The sequence below is a fragment of the Taeniopygia guttata genome, chromosome 20 (genome assembly GCF_048771995.1).
Source record: "Taeniopygia guttata chromosome 20, bTaeGut7.mat, whole genome shotgun sequence".
Lineage (NCBI taxonomy): Eukaryota > Metazoa > Chordata > Aves > Passeriformes > Estrildidae > Taeniopygia > Taeniopygia guttata.
Genome location: NC_133045.1, coordinates 14,840,600 through 14,865,462, shown reverse-complemented (window position 1 = coordinate 14,865,462; position 24,863 = coordinate 14,840,600). Strand labels below are relative to the sequence as shown.

At 47.9% G+C, this 24,863-nt stretch overlaps 1 protein-coding gene across 1 annotated transcript; it reads left to right on the top strand.

Annotated features, from left to right (window-relative positions):
* Window positions 1-1,585: 1,585 nt before the first annotated feature.
* SLC9A8 (solute carrier family 9 member A8) lies at window positions 1,586-19,192 on the top strand. Its single transcript, XM_030288506.4, has 16 exons — window positions 1,586-1,681; window positions 2,340-2,518; window positions 2,816-2,896; window positions 5,477-5,535; window positions 7,139-7,222; window positions 8,139-8,240; window positions 9,008-9,042; window positions 9,601-9,744; window positions 10,939-11,077; window positions 12,211-12,316; window positions 12,444-12,560; window positions 13,289-13,371; window positions 14,579-14,690; window positions 15,101-15,321; window positions 16,390-16,536; window positions 17,735-19,192. Exons 1-16 carry the CDS (start codon window positions 1,674-1,676, stop codon window positions 17,864-17,866), a joined length of 1,749 nt encoding a protein of 582 aa, XP_030144366.3. The 5' UTR covers window positions 1,586-1,673; the 3' UTR covers window positions 17,867-19,192.
* Window positions 19,193-24,863: the final 5,671 nt, after the last annotated feature.

The window sequence follows — 24,863 nt, the reverse complement described above, 5'->3', positions numbered from 1 at the left end:
CCTGAGCAACCTCCTCTGCCCTTGAAGCTGGACCCGCTGTAAGCAGAGGATGGGTTGGAGCTCTCCAGAGGTGCTTTCAATGGTATTTTTCTCTGATTTCTAGGAGAACAGGATAACTACCTGCCAAAGAGGACTGGGCTGCACAGCTGGGGAGCTTCTGCTTGTCCTGGGGCCAGAGCACGAGCCGTACTGCATGGAGGAGAGAGGCACATGGCCCCCACTGTCCTTCTCTGCCACAATCCCACTGACTCTCCCTCAATCCCTTTCCACAGAACTTCTGGCTTTTTCACTGGGCTTCCCAGAAAAGCAAAGAATAACTCCAAAAGCTATTATGAGCTAAGACCATGCAAATTTGCGGAAAACTAATTTCTAATTTCTTCTTAGAGGCATTCTCAAGGACACACTGATGATTCACCTTTTAGTGACCAGCTACTTCCAGCCATCCTTGGCAAACTCTGAATTTTTGTTTTCACAGAAAAAAGGAAGACAGTATTCACAAGGAAATTTCCTGTGTTTCATCAGCTTAAGTGCATCTCATTCCAGATCAAGCTTCATTATTTATGGATGAAGTGTTGTTCAAAATCTCTACTCCGGTGTACAATGAAAAGTGAGATCAAAAAGCAGAAGTGCCTGAGTTTTGATGTGTTGGAGGCCTGCAGTCTCACTGTTTCCAAGTGGAGGAAGATGTGCACATGACTCTGGAAATCAGCTTGCACCACTTTACAAAGTGCCAGTCTCATTTTTCACTGGCACCTGTGAGCTCTGAGTCACCCCATGAGCTGTGCCTCGGCTGAAGCCATGAACTCTGTCCCAAATGCTACTGGGATGCACAGAATGAGTTAGAGCAGATGGGATTAACAAACTGCAGATCATCGGAAATTAGCCAGTGTGGAAAAAAAGCCTTGGTCAGAACTGCAGTAAGACTATCTAAGTAGGTCACAACAAAACCACATCAGATGAGCAAAGGAGGTGTAGGTTCAGTCTGTCAACATGAAACCAGACATTCCCCAGCTCTGCCCTGCCAGTAACATGGAGAAAAACAGCTACTGCCCTGGTTTTTTAAATTCAGGCATGTTCATACCCATTCAGGTGGCTTTCACTTTTAAGTAAATGAGTGTCAGTGTCTTTGGCATAAATCTGAAATTTCATTTGATTAAATTCACAACTGATATTTCAGAGGGCCTTTAAAACAATCTGAGGTGTTCTGTGAGTGTGTTTGTACAGCTCCCCTTTTATTTCCGGAGCTAGTCAAACCAGAAATAAAAAAAATGTGTGTGATGCTGTTGTACACTGTCCCATGTCCCCGTCAGCCCAGCATCTCAACTTGAACTGGATGGGTGGGTGGATGGATGGATGATGGATGATGGATGGATGGATCTGGGGACCAGGAGCGATGGCGGCTCTGAGGGACGGGACACGATGCCGGCTCTGGGAACAGGACACGATGGCGGCTCTGAGGGACGAGACACAATGCCCGCTCTGGGGACCAGGAGCGATGGCGGCTCTGAGGGACGGGACACGATTCCGCTCTGGGGACCAGGAGCGGTGGCGGCGCTGCCCCGCCGGCAGGGGGCGCCCCAGGCGCCGCCTCCCCGCCCCGCGCGGCCGGACGTGCCGCCCGAGCGCCGGAAGCGGCGGCGCGCGGGGCGCCGTGGGAGCGCGAGCCCGGCAAGATGGCGGAGTGAGTGCGGGGCCGCGGGGGCGGCCGGGGCTGCGGGACACGTCCGGGCCGAGCCGTGCCGTGCCGTGCCGTGCCGTGCCGTGCCAGCCGGGATCGGTCCGGCTGCGGGGCACGGCCGGGCTGTGCTGTGCCGTGCCTGCCGGGGGTGCCTGTCCCTTCAATAGCGGTTCGCGGTGCCGTGCGATGAGCGGTGCCGTGCGATGAGTGTCACCGTGCCGTGCGGTGACCGGGCGGTGCGCGGTGCCGTGCGATGATGAGTGCCACCGTGCCGGGCGGTGACCGGGCGGTGCGCGGTGCGGGCGGCCCGCGGGCCCCGCGCGGTGCCGAGGGCTCGGGCTGGCGGCGGCGGGCGCTGCCGCCGTGCCCGAGGCGCTGGAGCCGCCCCGGGGCCGCTGCCGCGCTGGGCCCGGTGCGCCGGCCCTGCCCTGCCCTCGCTCGGGCTGTCCCGCACGGCGGGTGCGGTGCGTGAGGCGCTCAGTCGGTCCATGGGCAGGAGCTGCCGGTGTGTGTCTGATCACACGGAATTCAAAACACGGCCGTGATGGCTGGTCGCCGGTGCGAGTTCCGTGTGAGCCGGTGGTGGGTTGCTGTGTGCATCTCCAGTGGGCTTCACTGTGCTGCTCCCATCCAGTGTAATCACGCTGTGTTATCCCGACAGGTCTGCAAATGCCACCCATGAGGTCATCAATGCCACCCTCCACGCTCTGCTGGCTGCTACTACCAAGCTGGTGGCACCTACACCTCCCAAGCCCATCCTTCCAGTTCAGACTGGAGTCCAGGCACAGCAAGAGGAACAGTCCAGCGGCATGACGATTTTTTTTAGTCTTCTTGTTATAGGTGAATGATGAACTGAAAGTCCGTTAATTTCTGTTAACTGTAGTCTATGTCTGAGGACGTAGGCCAACTCAAAATCATAGTGGTTTATTTCTCCTCTGGTTTTGCACAGGCACAGGGATTTAGAACATTTATGGTTGTGGGAGCCACTGCTTACACTGGTGTTTATTGGTTTATTGCCAAAGTGAGGTCTACTAAATCATTAGGAGAAGTTTGCTTGTGTATTTTAAAAACATTATTTAAAAGTATATTTTATTATTTTCCAGTACTCCTGAATCTCCATTTTTTCCCCCTTCACAGCTATTTGCATCATATTGGTGCATTTACTGATAGAATACCGACTTCATTTTTTACCAGAGAGTGTGGCTGTTGTTTCCTTAGGTGAGTAACCGTGACATTTTTGTGTTGGATTTGTGTTAATCCAGGGACTGTCAGTAGTGTGCACTGGAGATAGCACTCTGTTGTGTGTTAGCCATCACTAGAAAGGTACAGCAAACTGGATGCAGTGAAGAAAACAAGTAATTCACAGAGTCCTCAGATTGATTGAGGAAATAAAGAAATGAGCATACACACAGAGATTGGCCCAGGAAAATGTCACTACCCAAGTACTTTGGCATCTTCCTCTGGTTTGCATCCTCAGGATAGGACACGATGTGCAGCACTCCCTGGTTATGAGGCTCCAGCTTTCCCTCTGAGGTGGTACTTGCATTTATGTTGGTGTTGGCAGATTTATGTCTGAATGTGGGATTTTAATGTAGCTGGGGACTGCAACTATCCCAAAAACTCACCTGGACTGCCAGATTCCTAACTGTCTCAGTAGTACCATGGCAAGAGCTCTTCCTATGGCTAGAGTTATAAGAGTGTCACCCTTCATGGAGAGCACGTGTGTACTTAGTTTGGAATAAATTTGGAGTATTTCTGAGCCTATAGTTATATGTCAGGGTAATTTAATTTATTTGTATGCTGTTGCTCCTGATTTATAAATGTGTAAATGAGGAGCAATTCCTGTGAGTCAGCAGGGTGGCACAGCCAGGAGCAGCCCAGGTAACAGATGTGCTGTGTCACTTCAGCCTTCTGTAGTTAGTTCACAGGCTCAGTCATATTTGCAGTCCTCTCAGCCTGGTGAGAGTGCTGTGTGATCCCTGACCCAGCTCAGTGCTGCTCTGCAGCCCTCTGTCCTGGCCATGCTCTGCACAGCTGCCAGAGCACAGCTTGAGTTTCGAGTGTCCACTTTTGCCAGCAGTGCCAGAAGTGAGGTGTGTCCTGTTTTGACTTGTAAATTAAGCAAATCCTCTCAGGAAGTTATTGAAGGCTAATAAAAGTGGCAGCAGAGAATTATGATTTTCACAAGTGTTTTTCCTCCCATTGTCTGGGCTGCTGGGAAGCTTCTGGTTTATGTTTTCTAGAGGGTGTGTCTCTCCTGGTGGACAGGCTGGGAGTGCATTCTCTGAGGCTGGATTTTGATCCTGATCCTTACAAGTTGTTGGAACTTTATTGGTAAAAATAGTTTCCAGAAATGTGTTTTCTCTTTGATTTGTTACTGAGTTTTAACATGTTCTCAGGAAAAATAAAGGTTGGTTGCAATAAGAAAATGCCTATAAAATTTTCAAAAAAATGAGGAATAGATTAACTACAGACTTACCCTTCTAATTAGCCCCTTGACAGAACTGATCTGCCTGATTCAATAGAAACAGCTGATCTAAACCTGCATTCATTCATTCAGTAATACAGGAAGAGCAGTTTGTAAAATGTACGTGGCATGTGAGTGGCTGTATCTGCATTCTGTTCTTCAAGGAACAGCAGACCTTTGATGTTACTTCATTTATGTTTTCCTCTTCCTTTCCATAGAAACCATTTCACGGAGCAATTATTTCTACCCTCTGGGACCGATGCCTTCCCAGATTTTTGTATAAAAGAAGGCTTAGGCCTCATGGCTTTGTGTGTGTGACACATCCATCAGCAGTAATCCATGTGATTCTGTTTGTGAGACTCTTTTGTTAGCTACAGCATGAGAGGAGGTCTCATGAGTTACAGAAAAGCACACTTAATATGAGTTACAGGAAAGCATACTTCAGGCTTCTCAGACACTCTGTACCTTTCCTTTGGAGTATTTGACTTCTGTCCCAGTGTTTGACTGTGAAGTCTCCATTCTGTAAATTACAAAACACAACTGTGCAGAAACACAGATCTGAAATCTGGCTAAAGACAAGTTCCCTATGACTACTTGAAAACAATGACAGTTGGTGAGTTATCTTCATGACTTCCAGAAGAAATCTTGTTACAGTTCTATGGTTGAAGATGTATAGGAGGAATGAGTGCGATCACCTTTAACCACTGAGTTTGCAGCAGCCTTGATAAAATTCTATCTTCTGTATTCACGTTATTTCTACATGACTTAAACAGTGTGTAATTCATTTGGGAAATAGTTCTGACAGGATCTCCACCCTGATCAGAGTTTGTTGCCTTCTTCATTGCCAGAAAGTGCTATGATTTCATTCAAACAAAATTCACTTCTGTGGAGAAGACCGATTTAATTTAAGCTGCTTTAACTGCAAATAATATTGAAGTGACATGGGGCACAGATGCCTATCTCATAACTTCCTGATTCTTCAGCAAGAAAGGCGAAATTTCATTTGAGTGCAGCTTAGATGAGAAATGTTTTTGAGTAGTTAAGCCTGTTATCTTTCTGAGCCAGTGAGCATCACACTCTCAGTAGGTCTGTTTGGAGTTGGGATATCCCAAGAGACAATCTGTTGTGCAGGAAACTCTGCGGTTATGTAACGTATTGGAAACTGGGTATTTGGGGATTAAACCCAGAACCACTCAGTGTTTTCATGGTTTAGGAATGAAACTAACTTGCTGCACTATATTTTGCCTTGTTTTCACTTCTGAAATTTGGAGAGCTGATAAACAGTGCCACATTTTGTTGCTATTTCAGAATGTTTTCTTATTCTCTCCTAGGTATCCTTATGGGAGCTTTTATAAAAATCATAGAGGCTCAAAAGCTGGCCAACTGGAAGGTATAGTCACATCTTGGGAGGCACTGGGGAGCTGTGCTTGCTCATGTTGTTAGCCAAGGTGGAAGGCCACAGATATCACATTATTTTTTATTTATTTGAGTTATTTCCACTGTAATAAACTTATGTTTTAACACAGGCTGTTTCAGTGTTAGATGTGAAATTTTCTAATTATGAACTTTATAACATGGTTATAAGTGGTTTGAAATTTACTAAATACCTTTTGTTTATCTGATAGGATGAAAAATTAAATATTTAACTGTGGACGATATCCCTGTACAAAGCAAATCCTGGATCATACCCCTGCCCTGAAAACTTTGCTCTGTAATTTCTAGTGATCACGCCTTACTAAGTGTTCATTCAGGTTCACCACCGAGACCTTGTGCTTGCTGGTGGTTCTTGGCTAGCACAGCTGATAGGCAGAGTGCTGCTGGTTTATTTTTCTCTGCTTTCCGCTGTTCTCCGTTCCGTGCCCAGCTCTGGTTTCAGCGCTGTTAGGGAGTGCAGTGGCTCTGTGGCCTTGCCCTGGTGCAGTTCAGTGCTGGCAGTGTCTGGCAGTGCCAGGAGCAGGCAGTGTCAGCCACTGACTCAGGTGGTGCCTGCACACTCAGGGGCTGCAGCGCTTCTGTCCAAAGGATGAGCTTTGTTTTCTAAGCCCCCCAAATCCTGTAAGGTGATTATCAGTGGTACAGGCAGGAATGACACTCTAAAGAGATGAGTAGCTGTGTTTTGAAAGCTGGTGTTAGAACAGAGCAGTCCGTCCGCTGTTTGGCCTGGGTTTAATGAGTTAATTGGTGCTTGTGGAGGTGACATCTCTGACTGACAGGAGAAAGGGAACAGGTGGGTCAAGAGGCTGGCCCCTCAGCTGGGATTCATTTGCCTTCTGTGCCTGCTCTGTCAGCAGAAAAACCAGGGTGCCAGGCTGGGGGTACAGCATGAGCAGTGTGAGCCAGGGGATGAGATAAGTGACAGGGACTGAGGACACAAAAAATAGCATCTTAGCTCATGGTGGGTTCCATTTATATCACTGTGATGGCAAAAAGGAACCATCAGAATAGTACCATTCAATTCAGGCAGAAATTACATTTGCTGAGAAGAATCCAGCCTCAGGCCCCTCAGGGGGTGTGTCACCTGAGCCTGGTCACCTGCAGGGGCACTGGGCTGATGATATCATTTTCTTGTCAGCTAATGAGTTTTTCAGAGAAACTGCTTGGTCCCAATTAACCTGTTCTGTTCAAACAGTGGCCAAGAGGTCCCTGTTCCTTGGCAGTCCTTACAGATTTCCAGACTCTCAGATAAAGTGGGAATACTTTTTGTGGAAACTAAAGATTTTCCTTTACCATAAATAATCTGTTTTCTATGCAGCTTTTTTGGAGACAATAATTTAAAATAAGTAACTCCTAATTTTCTAGCACTGTGTTGAAAAAGAACAATAGAAGTAGGAGCCCTGGAATAGTCTACTGTTCTTCAGTCTTCTACTTCATGATAAGAAGGGAGAAAGATTTTTCATTTTCCATCACTATTCTTTTAATAGCTTTTCTTTTGGAAGGTTTAATGTTATTTCAATAATTATGGTATCCCTAAAATTACAATGATTTTTTTGCAGGAAGAAGAAATGTTTCGTCCAAATATGTTTTTTCTGCTTTTGCTTCCACCTATTATATTTGAATCTGGATATTCACTGCACAAGGTCAGCCTCTGCCAGACACTCATTTTGGATGTTGAGGTTTTGTTTGGAACCGATTCTGCTTTTAGTTATCTTCATTACGCTAAGGGTAGTTGCATGAAATTCCATTATATTAATCATTAGGGAATCAAGGGTTCAAAATTTAAACCTCTTCAAGCCAGAGTGCAGGGAGTGTAGCTTGGTGCTGATAAGTGAGTGCTGGCAAGGTGTCGGGTACAGCACAGATGACGTGTTCCTTGGCTGGAGAGGTTTCTTACCTCACCAGAGCTGTTCAAGGGCTGCTGTGAAGGAGGAGAAGTGGGAAGTGTAAGAGCAGAAGTGGGGAAGGTGGGGTCACTCCACAGCTAAAGAAGAGGAAAATGTGTGTAAGGTTGTGACCCTTGCCTGGGGACCCGTGTTTCCATGGGCATTTCTCACAGCTCTCGTCCTGGCCAAGGGGCTCTGCTGCTCCTTGTGCAGCCCTTCAGCTCCAGCTGTGCTGCAGGAAAGGAGGGAGCAGTGGCCATGCTGATTCCAGGAGCACTGGAGACCTTTTCACACAAAATCACAAGCAATGGACTGGCAATGGGGAAGTGTACAAGCCTTTTTCACATGCCCTATCTCCAGCAGAGGGATTAACTTACACTTCTGCTAGGTGGGGAATGTGTCTAAGCGCTGGTGAATATCCAGCTGTTTGCCTGAGGATTGTGTTCTTGTTATGGTGCCAGGCTGGGAATCAGGAATTGCTGCTGTCCTCAAGAGAGCTGCAGTCTTTCTAGGCAGATGCTGTGGATGTGTGTCCTGGGGTACCTGGAACCAAACTGAGCCTTTGTAATTGGAAACCCAGTTGTGAGATAGAATCTAATTAAATGGAAACCCAAACATGAGTTTTCCCTCAGGCCATTTGTACTAATTTACTTATTTTATTACTGTGTTCCAGGGTAATTTTTTTCAGAACATTGGTTCCATCATTCTGTTCTCAGTATTTGGCACTGCAATATCAGCTTTCATTGTAGGTGGAGGAATCTATTTCCTGGGCCGGGTAAGACTTTCTGCTTTGAAGCACTGAAGTTTGGCTGGCTTGTTGTTTGAAAGTCCCTTTTTCAAGAGCAGGCACATAGGGTAAAAGTGAATTCCTGGGTCACAAATGCAGTTCTCTGCTCTCACAAAGGCAGAGTTACACCCCCCTCCATGGATATTGCAGGGAGGCTGTGCAGTCTCCCTCCCTGGAAGGAAAAAGCTCTCTGGGATCTCAGTTCCACGGGCCCTGTGCAGCAGGAGGGGTGGGGAAGGTGACCTCAGGGCTCCTCCCAGCCTGAGCTCTGGGACTGTGACACACCATGTGTCCTGGGAAAAGCAATTAAGACTTGAGTTTTACTTTTTTTCTAACTTCCACAATCTTCCTGCTGGAAGGCTGTTCCAAAACCTGTGTTCTCTACAGCCATCTTATACTCTACATTTTTTTTTTTTTTTATTCTATGGTTTGGTGTTTCCCGTTGGTTACATTTAGACACAGATATTTATCTTTTCTCTCCGACTTCATTCTGGAAGGCCAAGTGTTCTATACCTTCCTCTTTGCCACTCAGATTTCTCTTCCTCTGAATGTCTTGGTTAGCCTGCTCTAGTTCCCTGATCTTGGGTGACCAAAATTGTAGCAGTAGATTACTGTTGGAGGGCAGTGTTAAATTGGACAACATCATTACTGTGAATTTTTCTTAATAACGAACTCAGGATTTGATGAATAGTTTGGTTTTTAAGAACAGGAGAGAATCACAGTTAATTGTGATTATGTTCTACTTAATCTTTCAGGCTGATGTAATTTATAAACTCAACATGACAGACAGGTAAGCTCTTGGGGAAATGGTGTAGTATATGAAATAAAGCTTTCTTCAGGATAGCTGCAGGTGGAAAATGCACTATAGCTGGCCACCTCTTTTGGTCAGTGTTTAGGCTGCTGAGATTCAACATTGTATATGAAACTAAGAAATAGGTGGAACACTTCTATACCCTGTTTGTTAAATCCTTATTGCCGTATTGTATTATATTCCATTCTTTTGCATTCTAGTCTGTTCTGTTCTGTGCTCAGTGATTTCTTTAGAGAGATACTGGGTATTTTAACCAAACTTTAAGATTTGTAAACCTTGATTATTTGGTATTATTAATATTTGTGATAAGGGTATAACTTCCTTGTCCGCATCCTCTCTTAAAATAAGTTTTTCAGTATCAGTGATGTAAATGTTTCAAGAACTTGGCAAGTGTCCAAGAGCCTATGACTGGAAAGAAAGTACTTTCTTATCACTGTGTAGAAACTGTAACACAAATGGGCTTTGTTCCTGTTGTTCATGTAAGTTACTAAGTAGGTGCTTTTCTTTCATCTAATTTCCTGTTTTGTGTTCTCCCAGTTTTGCATTTGGCTCTTTAATATCAGCCGTTGACCCCGTGGCTACTATTGCCATTTTCAATGCACTTAATGTGGATCCTGTGCTTAACATGTTGGTTTTTGGAGAAAGTATTCTCAACGATGCAGTCTCAATTGTCCTGACCAAGTAAGTGCATTGGAGCCACACATGTTTATGGGAACAGTAACTGCATCATTTTCTGTTAGTTTTTTGGGCTACAGTTATTCTTCCATCTTCCTTTGGAACAAATTGTGTATTTCAGGTGTAAAGCTGAATCTTGTATAGTGCTTCTGAGTAAAAAGCAATCTGTGACATGAACTGCGTGGGCAGAAGGCAGTAAATGGCTGCCTCATTACCCCTGCCTCAGTGCCTTATCCCACTGATTGCTTTCCACTTCCATCATTATCAGCTCCCGTCCCATCCGAGGGTCCTGCCAGCCCCACGTGTCAGGCACAGAGATGTTCACCTTCCCAGAGCTGCTGTCTCCATGCCACTGCCTTGTGCCCTGCTGTGGCTGGGGAGGAATGCAGCACGTCCCTGCAGTGGGCTCGTGTTAGTGCTGGGGCTACCACAGGAAACATCCAGTGTCCTTCTCTGGTGCCTATGACAAACTGAAAGAGTAAAGAATGGATAGACACCTCTCCATCTTCTTGCTGAAGCCAATAGATGTGACTGTGAATGGATAGGGGGACAGCTGTGCCAAGCAGGTAGTGAAGTCAGGGTAATTTTCTAATGAATTAATTGCTTTTATTACAGATGTGGTGCTTTCAGGGAAGATACTGAAGGCTAAAAGCAGTCAAAAGAAGCACTAGCTAGAATCTGCATGTTCTTTGCATAGAATTTTCATGAAATATATTCCTGAAATTCAAAGAGGTTTTTCCCCTTTCCTGTAAAGAGCTGCTTTGTTTTCCTTCACTGACCTTCTTGTCTCTCATCCACGCCTAAATATTTGATGAGAGTTCTTCCTGTTCATTTGTTCTTCTCAGAGGATCACATGAGTTTTTACCACTGTAAAATGTGTTTTCCTTTTCCAAGTTTGAACATTGTTTTCAAATACTGGGCATCACCATAGCCTATTTACGCCATTCTGGGATTCTTCAGAGGAGCAGTGCTGGATTTTTAGCAGAATTAGGTTTCCCTTTGGGGATTACACCGAGGCTTGATTTAACATCCTTTGACATTCCTCTTGTTATATATATCACAGTAAAAGCCTTTTAAGAGTGGTGGCAACAAAGAAATGGGAGTCTTTTTGTTGTTATGCTCAAAAGATGTTTGACATTTTTGGATCCAGGCTTAGAATGTATAACCATTTCTTTTTATTTCTCTTTTAATTGTATCTAGCACAGCAGAAGGTCTGACAAGGGAAAATATGTCAGATGTAAGTGGATGGCAAACTTTTCTACAGGCACTGGGATACTTTCTCAAGATGTTCTTTGGCTCTGCAGCACTTGGCACACTTACTGGTCTTATTTCTGCATTAATATCCTTTTTTAATTTTGGTGATATATATGTATACATTGATGAACTGCAACATTCTAGTAGTATTTTTCTTCCCATCTTCTCCACATTTCTCAGAGGATATTTCTTATTAGACATTATTTTGGTTTTATGTTAGTGTGCATGGAAGTGTATTAAAAGTGGCATCAAATTTTTATGAACATAATTAAGGTCTGAAATGTTGTATAATAGCTTTTGTGCACTGGAGTGTTATAAGATATGGTAATTGTTTTGTAAATTCAAAATATATTAATTCCATTTCAATACCAATCCATTTTAACAAGCATATGGCTTCTTTTTTACATACATAAAACAGTTAATTAAAAAGAAAAAAAAGCTGCTTTTCCTGGGGGCCTTTGAGTCAGCCCAGCTCATTTGTCCCTGTGGATCATGTGCAGACAGCTGAACGCAGACACTGTTCTGTTAGGATTTAGCCTGGATTTTGCCTCTTCCACTTCCATGGATTGGTTGCTCAACAACCCAGGAGCTGCTCTGCTGGGATCAGGAAGGCTGTTTGCTGTAGCCCAGACACCTTTGTTACTTTTTGGGCTTGTTTAGCTCTGGTTTCACTCAGGGCTGTACAGCTGTACTTGTATCAGCTGGGACACACTGCCAAACACTTCATTTGTAAACAAGAGCAATAGAATGTTTGATTAATTACAGACTTATTTCCCCTTTTGATTAATCAGCCTAATTCAACAAACTTTGAAATTATTCCATACATCACAACAAAAGAGGGAGACAGATGCTCATATGTAAATTATACTAAGTGACAGAGAAGAGCAGCTTATTTGCCTTTTACAGTTACTTGTGCCTGAAAAGTATTTGATTTATCTGTTTTTATCAGTATTGTAGAGGCAGATCAGTAAGAGATCGTTTTTTGTCTCTAGCTCTGTCTTCTGACAGACTTCTACCAGGAGTAGCTTCTATGAGAAACACTCCTCTCGTCAGAAATTATTAATCTTTCCGTACTTGAGTTGAAGGCCAATATGTAGATTTTATTGGCTATTCAGTAGAGAAGTACATTAAGCATAATCATTTTTTGTAATGGAATGAGCACATTAAAGTATTTCTTTATTTTATAATTTACTTCTTCCATAACATTTCCGTGTGTACGTACTAAAGCACATTGATTTAAGGAAGACACCTTCCCTAGAATTTGGGATGATGATTATCTTTGCTTACCTTCCTTATGGACTTGCAGAAGGGATCTCACTCTCAGGTGAGTGGCAAAATGAGTTCTGGTTGATATGTAAAAGCAGTTTTGCCTTGTGAGAAGATTACTTTGGAGGGTCTCAGCAGTAAATCCTTGCAGAGTCTCCTGTTGACTGCCACGTTCTTGCCCGCAGGTATCATGGCAATCCTGTTCTCTGGCATCGTGATGTCTCACTACACACACCACAACCTGTCTCCAGTGACACAGATCCTGATGCAGCAGACACTCAGAACTGTTGCTTTCATGTGTGGTAGGTGCTGCCTGCTATTAAATCTGATATTAATAGTTCAAAATTTCATTTGCATGGAACGGTGATTCTGTTGGGAGCAGCAGAGGTGTGAATTTGCATCCAGGCACTTGTGTGTCGATAGTGCTTGTCTTTAAGAGAAGAATTCCCAAGAGTGGAGGCTGGAAGGCACTCAAAAGTCACCTTTCCTGCCACACTGGATAAAACATGCAGTAAATCTCTCTCCCATCCTGCAGGCTCCTGCTAAGATTTGCTATAAGATTGATGGCCAAATGGAGATCTCTGACTCGTGCGTTCCTCTAGTCTGTTTTCAGTTCTAGAGATGGGGGTTGAGTGGTAATTTTTTATGGTTTTTTTATATAAAAAGCTACTTGCAAAAACAGTAACTTCACATACTGAGGGTTTTGGAAGTAGGAGCTCAGAGTCCTAGAGCCATTCCAGTTTCTTTTCCAAACCAAACCTTTGAAGAAATTATATGTTCCTGCATTACAAACATATCCCTGATTTCTGGGGTCTGCCATGAATGAATTCTGTGTTGTTTGCAGGAGGTTGCAGTGTGATCAGGGAGTGGCTTTGCTGCAGAGGGAACTCAGCCACTCCTTAATGAGCACCAGCAGCTGTCCAGGGTTTGGTCAGGAAGTCCCATTTTATGTACTGTATATAGTAATTAATAACAGGAGTAGAAAAGGTTTTCTAGAATTGTTTATTTAAATGTGATTTCTCTTTTTCAGAAACGTGTGTTTTTGCATTTCTTGGCCTGTCAATTTTTAGTTTTCCTCACAAGTTTGAAATGTCGTTTGTCATCTGGTGCATAGTAGGTATTTACTTTCTTCCATATCTTTTTAGATGCATTTTTAGTATTGGGGAATGGGGAAACACCTTTCATTTAAAAGATTTTAGAATAATTGTTAAGATTTATAGGTTTTTATAAAAAATTCTCTCACTCCTTCCCTAATTCTTTGTCTTTAAGCCCATTTCAGTGTGCTTTAGTGCAGCGACTCTGTGAGTTACGTTTCACTTGGGACTTGCCATTATCACGGTTTACTATCAGCACGAGAGGTGTGTTCCCTTTTGCAGAGCCCAGTGAGGGCAGTGTGGGCATTTCCAGTTGTGTACAGCAGTGTACACTGGCCCATGCAGTGCATGGCTCAAGGGAAGGATTGTTATCTCCAGCTTCCCCTGACAGGGATATCAGCACAGGGAACTGCTCTGCCTGCATTGCACACAACTTCCCTGTCTAATGTGTACCTAAGGTGTGACACTTCCTTCTGGGTGGCGTTGCTCGCTCAGGTGTAATGCAAATTGTGTAGTTTTGGGGTGATTCATAAAGGAAAACAGCACAGCCCTTCAAGGATCCTGCTGACTAATTCTAAGATATTTACCTTATCAAGGTCTCTTTGTAGTGGAGCTTAAAAACAATGCTCTGAGAAAACCTTGCCTTTTTCTGAGTTAAAGTTTTCTCTGTGTTTGTTAATCGTTTGCCATTAAATCAATAGTCTGCTTTTTGTTCTTTTCTGCTCTCTAAAGTGTTGCTTCAGTGTGGGGTATGTTTTACAGCCATAGCCAGGGACGTGTTGAGAAACAGGCTGACGTGCTATTTGTTTGGCTCCTGGCCTTTCTGAGCAACTGGGCCACGGGGAGACAATAGAAATACCTTATTGCCTCTTGGCTGCTGCACCAAGGGAATGAGTAAAGGAGCTGAATGACTGAACTGAGGAGCACATTTACCCAAAGTACTTCTGGGTCTCCCTGGAATGCCTCCTGGGTTCCTTTTATTTATCAGAAGCTGCCTGGTCTCCATCAGTGACAGGTCTGATTTAGTTTCAGTTAAGCAGAGAAAATGTTTCAGGAGCAAAATTCCACAATGCCCTGTGCTGAGGGGTTTCTCTCTGTTCATGGAGCAAAACACCTGCCTGTGAGCAAAAAGAGCATATTCACCTTCCCCTGTAAAACCAGCTGCAACTGGGGCCTCGTGGATGTAACACATCAAATGGTCTTTTGCTTTTATTTCTGTTTTTCAGGTGCTGGTTCTCTTTGGTAGAGCAGTGAATATATTTCCACTTTCCTACCTACTCAACTTTTTCCGTGATCATAAAATCACTCCCAAAATGATGTTTATCATGTGGTTTAGTGGTAAGTTAAAGCTCAGAATACTGAGAAACAGAAAAAATGTTTTATCTCTTTCATTGTGTGGCCCGCTCAAGGAGGAACTGGTTTTTTGTTGGTTGAGCAAAACTCAGCTGAACATTTGCACTATTCTGAAACCCAAGGGCAAGGAAATGTTTTCTTTCCCCTTTGTGCTGGAGCCCCATGAGAGCTTTTCTGAGTGGAGGCTGCTTGTCTCTCTAGGCCCAACAGCTTCACAGTTTGAACAGCAGTGTCTGAAATGCACAGACTTGTTTTGGGGTGGCAGCCATGTGGTAGATAACGGGCATGCCAGAGGATGGCAGAGCCCCTTCTGAGGGTGGGGGATTGCTGTGGGCTCCGGGTGCTCAGGCCTGGCTGTTGGTTGACTCTCCCTTGCTGCCTGTTCTCTCCCTGAGGATTACGTGGTGCCATTCCCTATGCCCTCAGCCTGCACCTGGGCCTGGAGCCCATGGAGAAGCGGCAGCTCATCGGCACCACGACCATCATCATCGTGCTCTTCACCATCCTGCTGCTGGGAGGGGGAACCATGCCCCTCATCCGGCTCGTGGACATCGAGGACTCCAAGCCACGCAAGAGGAGCAAGAAGGACGTCAATCTCAGCAAGACGGAGAAGATGGTTGGTTTGGGGCTGCGTTCAGAGCATCGCTGGGGTTTGCTGGGGGGTTTTTCAGTTTAGACATTTTTCAGGACTAGTACATGATTTTTTACTAAAAAGTAAGATGAAGGCAGCAGAAAAAGCAAGGTAGTAGGACAAAGCCAAGCAATATAATTTTAAAATATCCCAAAGACAGAGTTTAGTTAGTGTTTATACAAAATACGTGTTTGAACATGGGGAGGAGAAATAGTCTCTTAATGCAATCTAATTACAAGTTGATCTATATAAATTAAAGTAATCCCTGGAAAAGCAGATAATAGAGGATTGAGTCATATACAGAGAGAAAGTAGTTGGTACAGTGTGAGGTGGAAATTAATCATAAAAGGCAGATGGAAATTATTTTGAAAAATTTAAAGGCCATGAGAAGGTCATAACAATAGCCCTCCTCTGACTGGACTTTATTTTAAAGCAATTTCTGGCAAAGCAAGAGAGCTGACAAAGCCAAAACCCATTCTGGAACATCCTGTGCAAGAGATGAGAATAAAAAGTATCACAGAATATTTTTGCATGTTTTTCTCTAAACCATTGAAGAGTACATGCAGGGTATTGTTCTGGAGGATCTTAAGAACATTTTCTCTTTGCATGAGGTTGATTGTAGTCTTCAGAACTGCCTTCACTGTCCACACAAGGAAGTGCAGGCGGAGTGCAGGGACAGGGCGTGTTTGACAGGGCTCATTTTCAGTGGGACAATGACAGCAGTGGTGCTTGCTGGATGAAACCATTGTCCAGCTCACAAGAGAAAACTGCACAGTAGAAACCTGTTCTCAGCAATAGTGACAATACAAAACATGGAACATTTGAGGTCTTTTCCCTTTCAGCATGGAAAGGGAAGCTAAGTGGCTCTGGGATTCGATGGCTGAACAGACTCATCCATTCCTAAGCCCTGCAAGGCTGGGATGGGGATCATTTCCATATTGTTCCAGCATGGCAACTGGTTCTGATAAGGGAGACCAGAGAGCAGGGGCTGAAGCAAGGAGGTGGGATGACTGCTGCTTCTGTGGGGTTATTCTGATCTTGTGGTTCTCCCAGGGAAACACTGTAGAATCCGAGCATTTGTCAGAGCTCACAGAGGAGGAATATGAAGCCCAGTACATAAAGCGCCAGAACCTCAAAGGCTTTATGCGGCTCGATGTCGAGTATCTGAATCCTTTCTTCACCAGAAGACTCACACAAGAAGTAAGTCTTTCTTATTTTCTTGAAGAAGAGAAACTGGTCGAGTTGGTGGTTGTTCTCAGTACCACACAGGGCTCATGGTGCAGCCACACACTTGTGCAGGGACAGTGGGACATCTGGGCATTGCTCGTGCAGAGACAGAGCAGCTGTAATGAGCAGCTGCTCTGGAGGTTGGATTAAATGAGCATCTCAGAGCTCCCCCAGTTAAACTTGGTGTGTGGCTGTGCTCAACTTGCCTTTAATTGTGCGGGGAACCATGAAGGGCATCAGGAGTCACTGGCTGCTGCTGCTAGAAAAAGCTGCTGTCACTCAGGCAGAGTTTTGAAAGTGCTGTCACACACAGTTCCTGCCTCTTACTGTCAGTGGTCCTGTGACTTCTGGAGCTGTGCTGTTGCTGCAGAGTGCAGTTTCTAGCTTGGAAATAGGCACCAGCATTGCACCCTGTGCTTTCCAGACTGCTCATTTCCCAGAGACAAGGCTCTGAGGCTGTAAATGCAAAACAACACCTGACAGTAATTTAACACTGAGTGGCCCCAAAGTGTAAATACTTCTTCACTCCCATGCTTCAGAAATCTGAGGCTCCTTAGTCACAGAATTCACTGTTTTTCCAGTTTCCCATGGAAGCATTTTGGCTGTGGAGTTAATAATTTTGTGTAAGTGCACACATTCCATCTTCCTAGCCTGGTCAAAAGTACTGTTTTTTCTCTTGTTTTGTACTTTTCAAAAGTATCATTTCAGCACTTTCCTACAAAAACTAAAGCCATTTATTGCAAAACCAGAAAAGACTCAAGAAACAAAGTAAGCATCTGATTTGTAGTTGGTAGCCAAAAGCACAGGCTGCCATCCAGATTGCAACCAAAGGCTGGAAAAATAAGCATGTGAATCACCACGGCAGGCCACAAGCTTCCCAGTGTCCCTGGGAACACAAGGAGAGTCAAAGGCAGGCCCTCCAGGCAGCGTGAGGGTTGTTGAAACACACAGAGCAGGACTGCCTAGAGAGCACAGGTGAAAATACCCACCGTCAGAAGTGCCATCTGCAGCAGTAGTTACTGACAGCGCCTGGGGGATGTGTCCTGTTGGGAAGCAGGGCAGTGGGTGCTCAGGGGCAGGAGCAGAGGGGTTCCCGAGGGGTGTGGGCAGCCCCGGCCCTGCGGTGCCCTGGTGCCCTGGCAGAGGTGACAGAGCTGTTTGCTTTGCCCAGGACCTGCACGACGGGCGCATCCAGATGAAGACCCTGACCAACAAGTGGTACGAGGAGGTGCGCCAGGGCCCCTCGGGCTCCGAGGACGACGAGCAGGAGCTGCTGCAGCAGAGCGGGGCCGGAGCGCGCTGAGCTCCCCAGGCTGTGCGGGGCTGCTGGGCAGGGCTGAGCTTTCCCATCTCACACGTGCCCCGTGCTCCTTGTTCAGGGGAAGCCACAGCTCTGCTGCTGCTGGTCAGCAAGGGAAACCCACCAGCTCAGGCGCTGGGTGGGCTGAAGGAAGAGCCTTGTGCTCACATTTCACTGCATAGCAAGTTCCACACAGCCCGTTGAGGGGCAGAACCATCTGCCATGAAATGATGACATTATTAATGGGGATGGGCTTCTTCCCATCCCAAAACCTGCTGCGACCACACTGCAGTACAGGGCCCACGTGTGGCTCTGCAAAACAGAATTAATTGCACTTTACCTTTTATATATATATATGCATAAATATATTCATTCACAGCATGAAGAGTCTTTACAGTTTATACTGTGAATTTGTTTCAGCACTAGTAAGGGAATCTGACTGGAAGAAATATATAATTTATGGAATTTGCACATTTTGAACCCAGAAAAGATACATACCTTGACAGGAGCAGATGTTGCACATACAGGGAATCACCTCTGAAAATGTAGTTTTGTCACTTAAGAAATCCTTGATTTCTGTTCTATGGGAATTTTTGGTTTTTATACTGAGGGATCTAATCCACAGTACTGATTATAGCATGGTTTTGGGGAAGTGGGGGTCTGTGACAGCACAGAACTGCATTTGAAATTGTAGTTTATTTTCTTTGGCTAAAGCCAGTTGCAGTTGGGTTTCTATAATTGGCAGTTGCTCCTTGCTAGCACTTTGGCTTCAAGTCTTCAAAAAGAGCAGCTTCTGTTTTGCCTAATTTATGAAGTATCCCTAACACTCCAGAATTCACCAGTGGAATTTTTAAGCAAAAGCAGGACGTACATGAGGCAAAAGAGCCTACAAAATGTAATCCAGGTACAGAAAGATTAATATTGCACGTGGCTGAAGCAGCCTCTGCTGGGAAGTGCCAAACAGCTTCCATTAAGCTGTCCCATTTTTCTCTTCTGCTTACACTGTTTCAGAATCTGTGTTATCACTGCATTTGTTCTCCATGGCCCAGTGTTTGCTCGGCGTTGCCAACACCTGAACGTGTTTGTTGCACATTTGCCATGGTGACACATGCAGCAGTTTGCTCCCACTGCCAAATTCCTCCTTGGTCATTTGCATATCCACTGTCAGGATGTGAATTACAGTTCAGCACCCAAATCTGACATGCAAATGCACATGTTTGTTTCTGAAGGTGTGAGACTTCGTTTTGGTCTGGTTTTGATACTGAGTTTTTTAATCCACTGCTTACCTACTGAGAGAATAAAACTTTAAAATGTATTCAGAATCCTGAACCTGTTGTCTGAGCAGTTTTTCGAAATTCCACGTCTTGTCTCCTGCTGGCCTTTCCCTGCCTCTGGAAAGGGCCTCACTGCTTGTCCCAGAGCTGGGGCTGAGCAGGCTGTGAAAGCCATGGGTGCTCGTTTGATCTGTGGGGGGCTCTGTGTGAACATCAGCCTTTTTTCACCCTTCTAGACCCCAGCAGGTGAATTAAACTTCAGTTAGCCATCACTCCTACTGCGTTCCTCACCTTTACACCCAGGAGCTGCTGGAAGGTCCCTGAGAGCTTCTCCTCAGCTGTTCAGTGGTGGAGCTGACATTACCCCGGGGATGGCACAATGCCTCAGTCCCGCTGACGTACCCTAGGGCGGCTGTTCCCGGTGTTTCCCGGTGTTTCCCGGCCGTTCCGCCGTTCCTGGTGTTCCGTTCCCGTCCGTTCCCGGCGTTTCCCGGCCGCACCTGCCGCCAGGTGAGCTGTTCGCTGCCGCCCTCTGGTGGCAGCTGCCGGCAGCACGCCCAGCCGGGATGCGGCCCCCGCTGTGCCCGTGGGGCCGCAGCGATCCCCCAATGATCCCCCAATGATCCCCCAGTGATCCCCCAATGATCCCCCAATGATCCCCCAATGATCCCCCAGTGATCCCCCAGTGATCCCCCAGTGATCCCCCAATGATCCCCCAGTGATCCCCCAGTGATCCCCCAGTGATCCCCCAATGATCCCCCCAGTGATCCCCCAATGATCCCCCAAAGATCCCCCGCCCACGGGAGGGACCCAGCCCGGCACTGAGGGTCCCTGGGCAGTGCCAGGCCCTGGACTGGCTGCTTGGCCCAGCCACAGCACATGGAGCTCCTTGGACTGGTTGGGGTTTGCTGGGGTGTGTGGGAATGGAGATTAAAGTCCCCCAGCACTGGGGCTCTCACCGACCTGTGGGATGAAAACACAAATCTGGGGGTTTTCTGGAGTAATAAAGAACCTGAGGGATTAGCAGATCATTCTCTTTCTCCCTGTATTCTTTACATGGTCTCTGGAGCACTGGATTTTTAGGCAGCAGGGGCCAAAGCTGTCGGCCAGGGGGCTGGCAGGCGGAGCAGGGACCCGATGCTCTGTCCCCAAGCCTGGCACAGTCCGGTGCCCAGCCTGGCTGCTCAGTCCTTCGTCCCTGTCCGTGCCGGGTGGCCATGCCCCGAGAGCCCCCAGGAGATGGCAGCAGCCCTTCGTGGTTGTGTCCTCCAAGGGGAAACCAGCCCCTGGTCCCTTTCTGGAGGCTTCTCTCGATGGGCAGCAGCAGGATGGCCCAGGATGGCCGGGACGGCTCAGGATGGCCCGGGACAGCCCAGGGTAGCCGGGGGGACATGCAGGGGTGCGGCAGGGTCCCGTTGCTGCCAGCACAGCGTGGCTGTGGCACTTGGAGGCCCGGCTGCTGGGGCAGAGGAGGTTTGCTGGTGCCACAAAAGGTTATTCAGGGTTTTTTACATATTCTTGGTAAATTATAGTATTAGCTTGTAGTCTGGGGAACAATGACTCATGCAAGCTCCTTTATCTTTGCCAATGTAATTTAAAATGAAAACTCCTCCACCTGATGACTTTAAACGAGGAGCAATGTGTTGTTACCCACACTGACACAAACACCTGGAGAATTCATCAGGAACAGCAGACACTGGGCAGGAGGGGCCTGCCCTGCTCTTTGCCTGCCCATGGGCCCCACTCTACCCTCAGCCCCAGCCCCACTTTACCCTCAGCCCCATCCCCACTTTACCCTCAGCCCCATCCACATTTTACCCTCAGCCCCATCCCCGTTTTACCCTCAGCAGCAGCCCCATTTTACCCTCAGCTCCATTTTACCCTCAGCAGCAGCCCCACTTTACCCTCAGCAGCAGCCCCATTCCTGTACCCTGAGGACCATTCCCACTTTACCCTCAGCAGCAGCCCCACTTTACCCTCAGCCCCAGCCCCACTTTACCCTCAGCCCCAGCCCCATTTTACCCTCAGCCCCATCCCCACTTTACCCTCAGCCCCATCCCCGTTTTACCCTCAGCAGCAGCCCCGTTTTACCCTCAGCCCCACTTTACCCTCAGCAGCAGCCCGTGCGCGCCGTGGGCCCTGTGCCGGGGGGCCGTGTGCTCCCTCACGGCTCTCCGCGACCCCCAGACCGTGCGCAGGATCAGTGCGTAGGAGGCCAGGAGGAGCAGGCAGGGCAGCAGGTAGCAGAAGACGAGCAGGGCGAGGATGTAGAGCGTGGGCTTGGTGCCGGCGGCCCCCAGGCGATGCAGCAGGCCGTGCCGTGGGGCGCGGGGCCGTAGCCGTGCCGTGGGGCGCGGGGCCGTAGCCGTGCCGTGGGGCGCGGGGGCGCGCAGGCGAAGGCCAGCCCGTAGGCCCAGGCGGCCGGTAGCAGCCCGGCAGCGTGGCTCCATGAGAACCTGCTCCCTGCGGCGGGGGGACCGCTCAGGGCTCCCGGGGCACGGCAGGGCCGGCAGCCGCCCCTGGGCACCCCGAGCCCGGGCGAGCCGGGCAGAGCCGGGCTCCGGACAGCGCCGGGCACCGCGGGCACCTCCCGTGCTCCGCAGACCAACACTAAACCCCAGCCCTCTTCCCACCAGTCAGCTCCTCCGTCCTGACTTGTGTCATCTGCAAAGCTGTGCAAGGGTGAACTTGGTTTCTTCCTGTTCTCAGCCAGGCACCCCAGCAGCTGAAGCTGCTGCCTGCAGGGCCCCGGGTGCTGCTGCCCGGTGAGCTCTGCCTGATCCCCCAGGCTGCGGAGATGCTCCTTGGCTTTACCCACTAAAGCACCTCCGGGCTCTTCCCACAGCCTAATTCCAAAGCTGCCACTACCAGGAGTCCTTACTGCCCTTCAGGAGCTCAGCCTTTGGGAACAGAGCAGAGCTCTGGCCTGTGCTGATGGAACACCTGCTGGCTTTCCCCCATGCCTGTGCCCCAAGGGGGGTGTGAGTGAGGGTCAGATAACACATCCAGCACCTACCATATGCCGGGAAGCAGACCTTCAGGCAGCAGAGCGTGCTGAGCACCGTCAGGCTGCCCAGGCTGCACAGCCCGAACAGGACCCCGCAGAAGGCGTAGAGGGAGCACACGGCCTGGCCGAAGAGCCACCTGCAAGGAGAGCCTGCAGGTGAGCCCGTCCTCCCCCTGCCAGCCTGGGCGGCACGGATTCCCAGCGGCTGCTCCCATTCCTGAGCACAGCTGGGCACATGTGGGGAGCTCCATGGGCTGCACGCGTGCCAGCACCTGACCGGTAAATACGGGCATGAGCTCACCCTGACTTGTTCCCTGAGCACCCCAAAGATGGACATGGCTGGAGCTGGGGATGCAGGAGCTGCCCTGACCCACAGCAGCTCCCACCACTGCGCTGCCAGCTCGGACACCCAGCACAGACCCCTCTGGCAGCGGGTCCATGTGAGGAACTGGAGGGACGGGGAGCAGCAAAATGCGCTGTGGGATGGGGAATGGATGTCTGGGAGCTTACACGTGCCCCCGTGTCACCCTGAGCCCCCTGCACCTGCCAGGGTTCTCCTGCTCCCAGACAGCCACATGTGGGGCAGAAAGGTCTGATGTGCTCGCTCACTTGGCCAGCCACATCCAGAGTCAGAGCCAAAGGGGGAATCCTGCCCAGCAGGATTGTAAGGATTCACTTCCTTACTTCTTCATAAAGGTTCACTTCTGCCTTGTTTGGTGCCCTTTGTGCTCAGCTGCAGCCCAAACCCCTCTGAACCATGGGACAGACTTCAGGTGAGGCCCCAGGAGGACTCACTCCTCTGTCAGCACTTGCTTTGGGCAGGAAAGGCCATGTGAGACCATACAAGGCATCCTGAACCCTCACTCACCTGCTCACAGACTGCTCAGCTGGTGCTGCCCTAGAGAATGTCTGCACTGACCAAACACAGAGGGGAACTGAAGGGGGCCAAGAGAATGTCTGCACTGACCAAACACAGAGGGGAACTGAAGGGGGCTTTGGACTCTGCTCGTGTGGCTGGGGTTTGCCCCTTACAGAGAGGCCCAAGGGGCTAAACACAGCAGAGACTCTGCAAGTCACTTCCCAGCTCCACTGCCAGCGTGAGCAGGGCACCTTAGCAAAGGTTATGGTCCCCACTTGGCAGAAAACCTGGGAAGATCAGTTTGAGAGGTCTCCAAGCCAGGCAGCTGCAGCTAAAGCTGTGCCACCCTTGGCCACAAGAGCATTTAATTCTGGAGAGCCAACAGACAGCAGAGGCTGACAGCACCAATTTCAATTGCATTCATAAAGCAGACAGTGTCCTAAGCTTTGGAACAGACAGGGCTTGACACAATCAATGAGGGCAAAAATATTTCCCTAAAAGCATGCTCCTAGCATTTGACCTCAATCACAGCAGATTGAAAGGTGGGCTTGGTCAGGCTTATTAAGACAAAAATGATCACCATAAATAGCACAAAGGAAGATTCTGAAAACAATTGCCTGAATGCAGACTGAGGTTCTCTGTAAAGCCTCCTCCCCTCACAGGACCCTCTGGTTATTTGGCTGGTGATTTGGGTGTACCAAAGCAGTCACAGTACATCACAGTAATGAAATTAATCTGGAAAGAATTACTTCCAGCTTTATTTGCTCGCTTTTCATGAATCATGTCACCTCCGCAGGCCTCTGCTCCCCACCTGCAAAGAGCATTAATAGTATTTATTTCACACCGTGTGGTAGGAGGTTCTGCTCATTACCTGGCTGTGCACGGCTCTGAAATCTGCATGCAATGGGTTTTTCAGCGCTGCAGTCACATTTCCTCCTTCAGCATCTCCCAGGCACATTTTGTACCTGCTAATCCAACCCGTCAGTCTGCTGTGCCTCACTCCCAAGTGACTCACAGGTGTCTGTGGCCATCCTTCCTGTGTCTGACCTTAAAGGGAGGAGAGAGACCCCCTCATCTGTCTGATAAGATTTAGGCCCACTGGATGCTTTTATCAGCCCTTTTTCTCCCACTGGTTTGTGTTCTCATCTGATTTTATCATCACTAGATTCTCACCCAGCCCAGCTGAGGTCACATACCCATAATTTCCTGAGCCCTCCTGTGCTGAAGAGGCAGCTCAGCATCTTTGCAAGTGGGTCAGGGAGGGATCTGAAGGGTGACATTTAGCCAGAAACAATGCTGGGTGATGGCATTCACGTAGGACAGATCCAAGCTACACATGCTGTTGCCCAACTTCCTACCATCTGCACACCAAACTTTCAGCTCTGTGTTAAATAGACACTTATTCCCATGCTTGTATACTTAGCAGGAGGCATGAGGTAACACATATGTTGCTCCTGAGATGCACTTCCCCCCTCACAATTTGTGCTTGTGACTGTAATGGAAATATATATTAAATACATGTATTTCTGTTCGTGTATTTGGCTTTCCAGTGCCACCCACAATTCCCCGTGCCTGCAGATTCTGGCTTCTCACATCCCACTTGTCCTCTCTGCTTTGAATGCTGCCTGTATCTTAAAGTCCAGCCGGCCAGAGCTTAACCCTTCACTTTCAGGACCCTCTCTGGGCTAAGTCAGCCCTGCCCAGCTCCACAGCCTGACAGGGCACTGCAAAGTGTCCCTGGGAGCCCCAGGGCTGGATCCCAGCCCAGCACAGCTCAGCAGCGTGCTCCTGCCTTGGTTTTTGGAATGAAGCTGTGACCACAAGGCAGTGCCTGAGGATGGGTAAGGCAGCTCGGGGTCC

Bases quoted from the DNA above. Each gene is read 5' to 3' on its own strand.
- SLC9A8 (XM_030288506.4), top strand. The intron at 2,897-5,476 runs GTGAGTAACCGT...ATTCTCTCCTAG, and splicing joins TGTGGCTGTTGTTTCCTTAG to GTATCCTTATGGGAGCTTTT. The intron at 12,317-12,443 runs GTGAGTGGCAAA...TCTTGCCCGCAG, and splicing joins AGAAGGGATCTCACTCTCAG to GTATCATGGCAATCCTGTTC.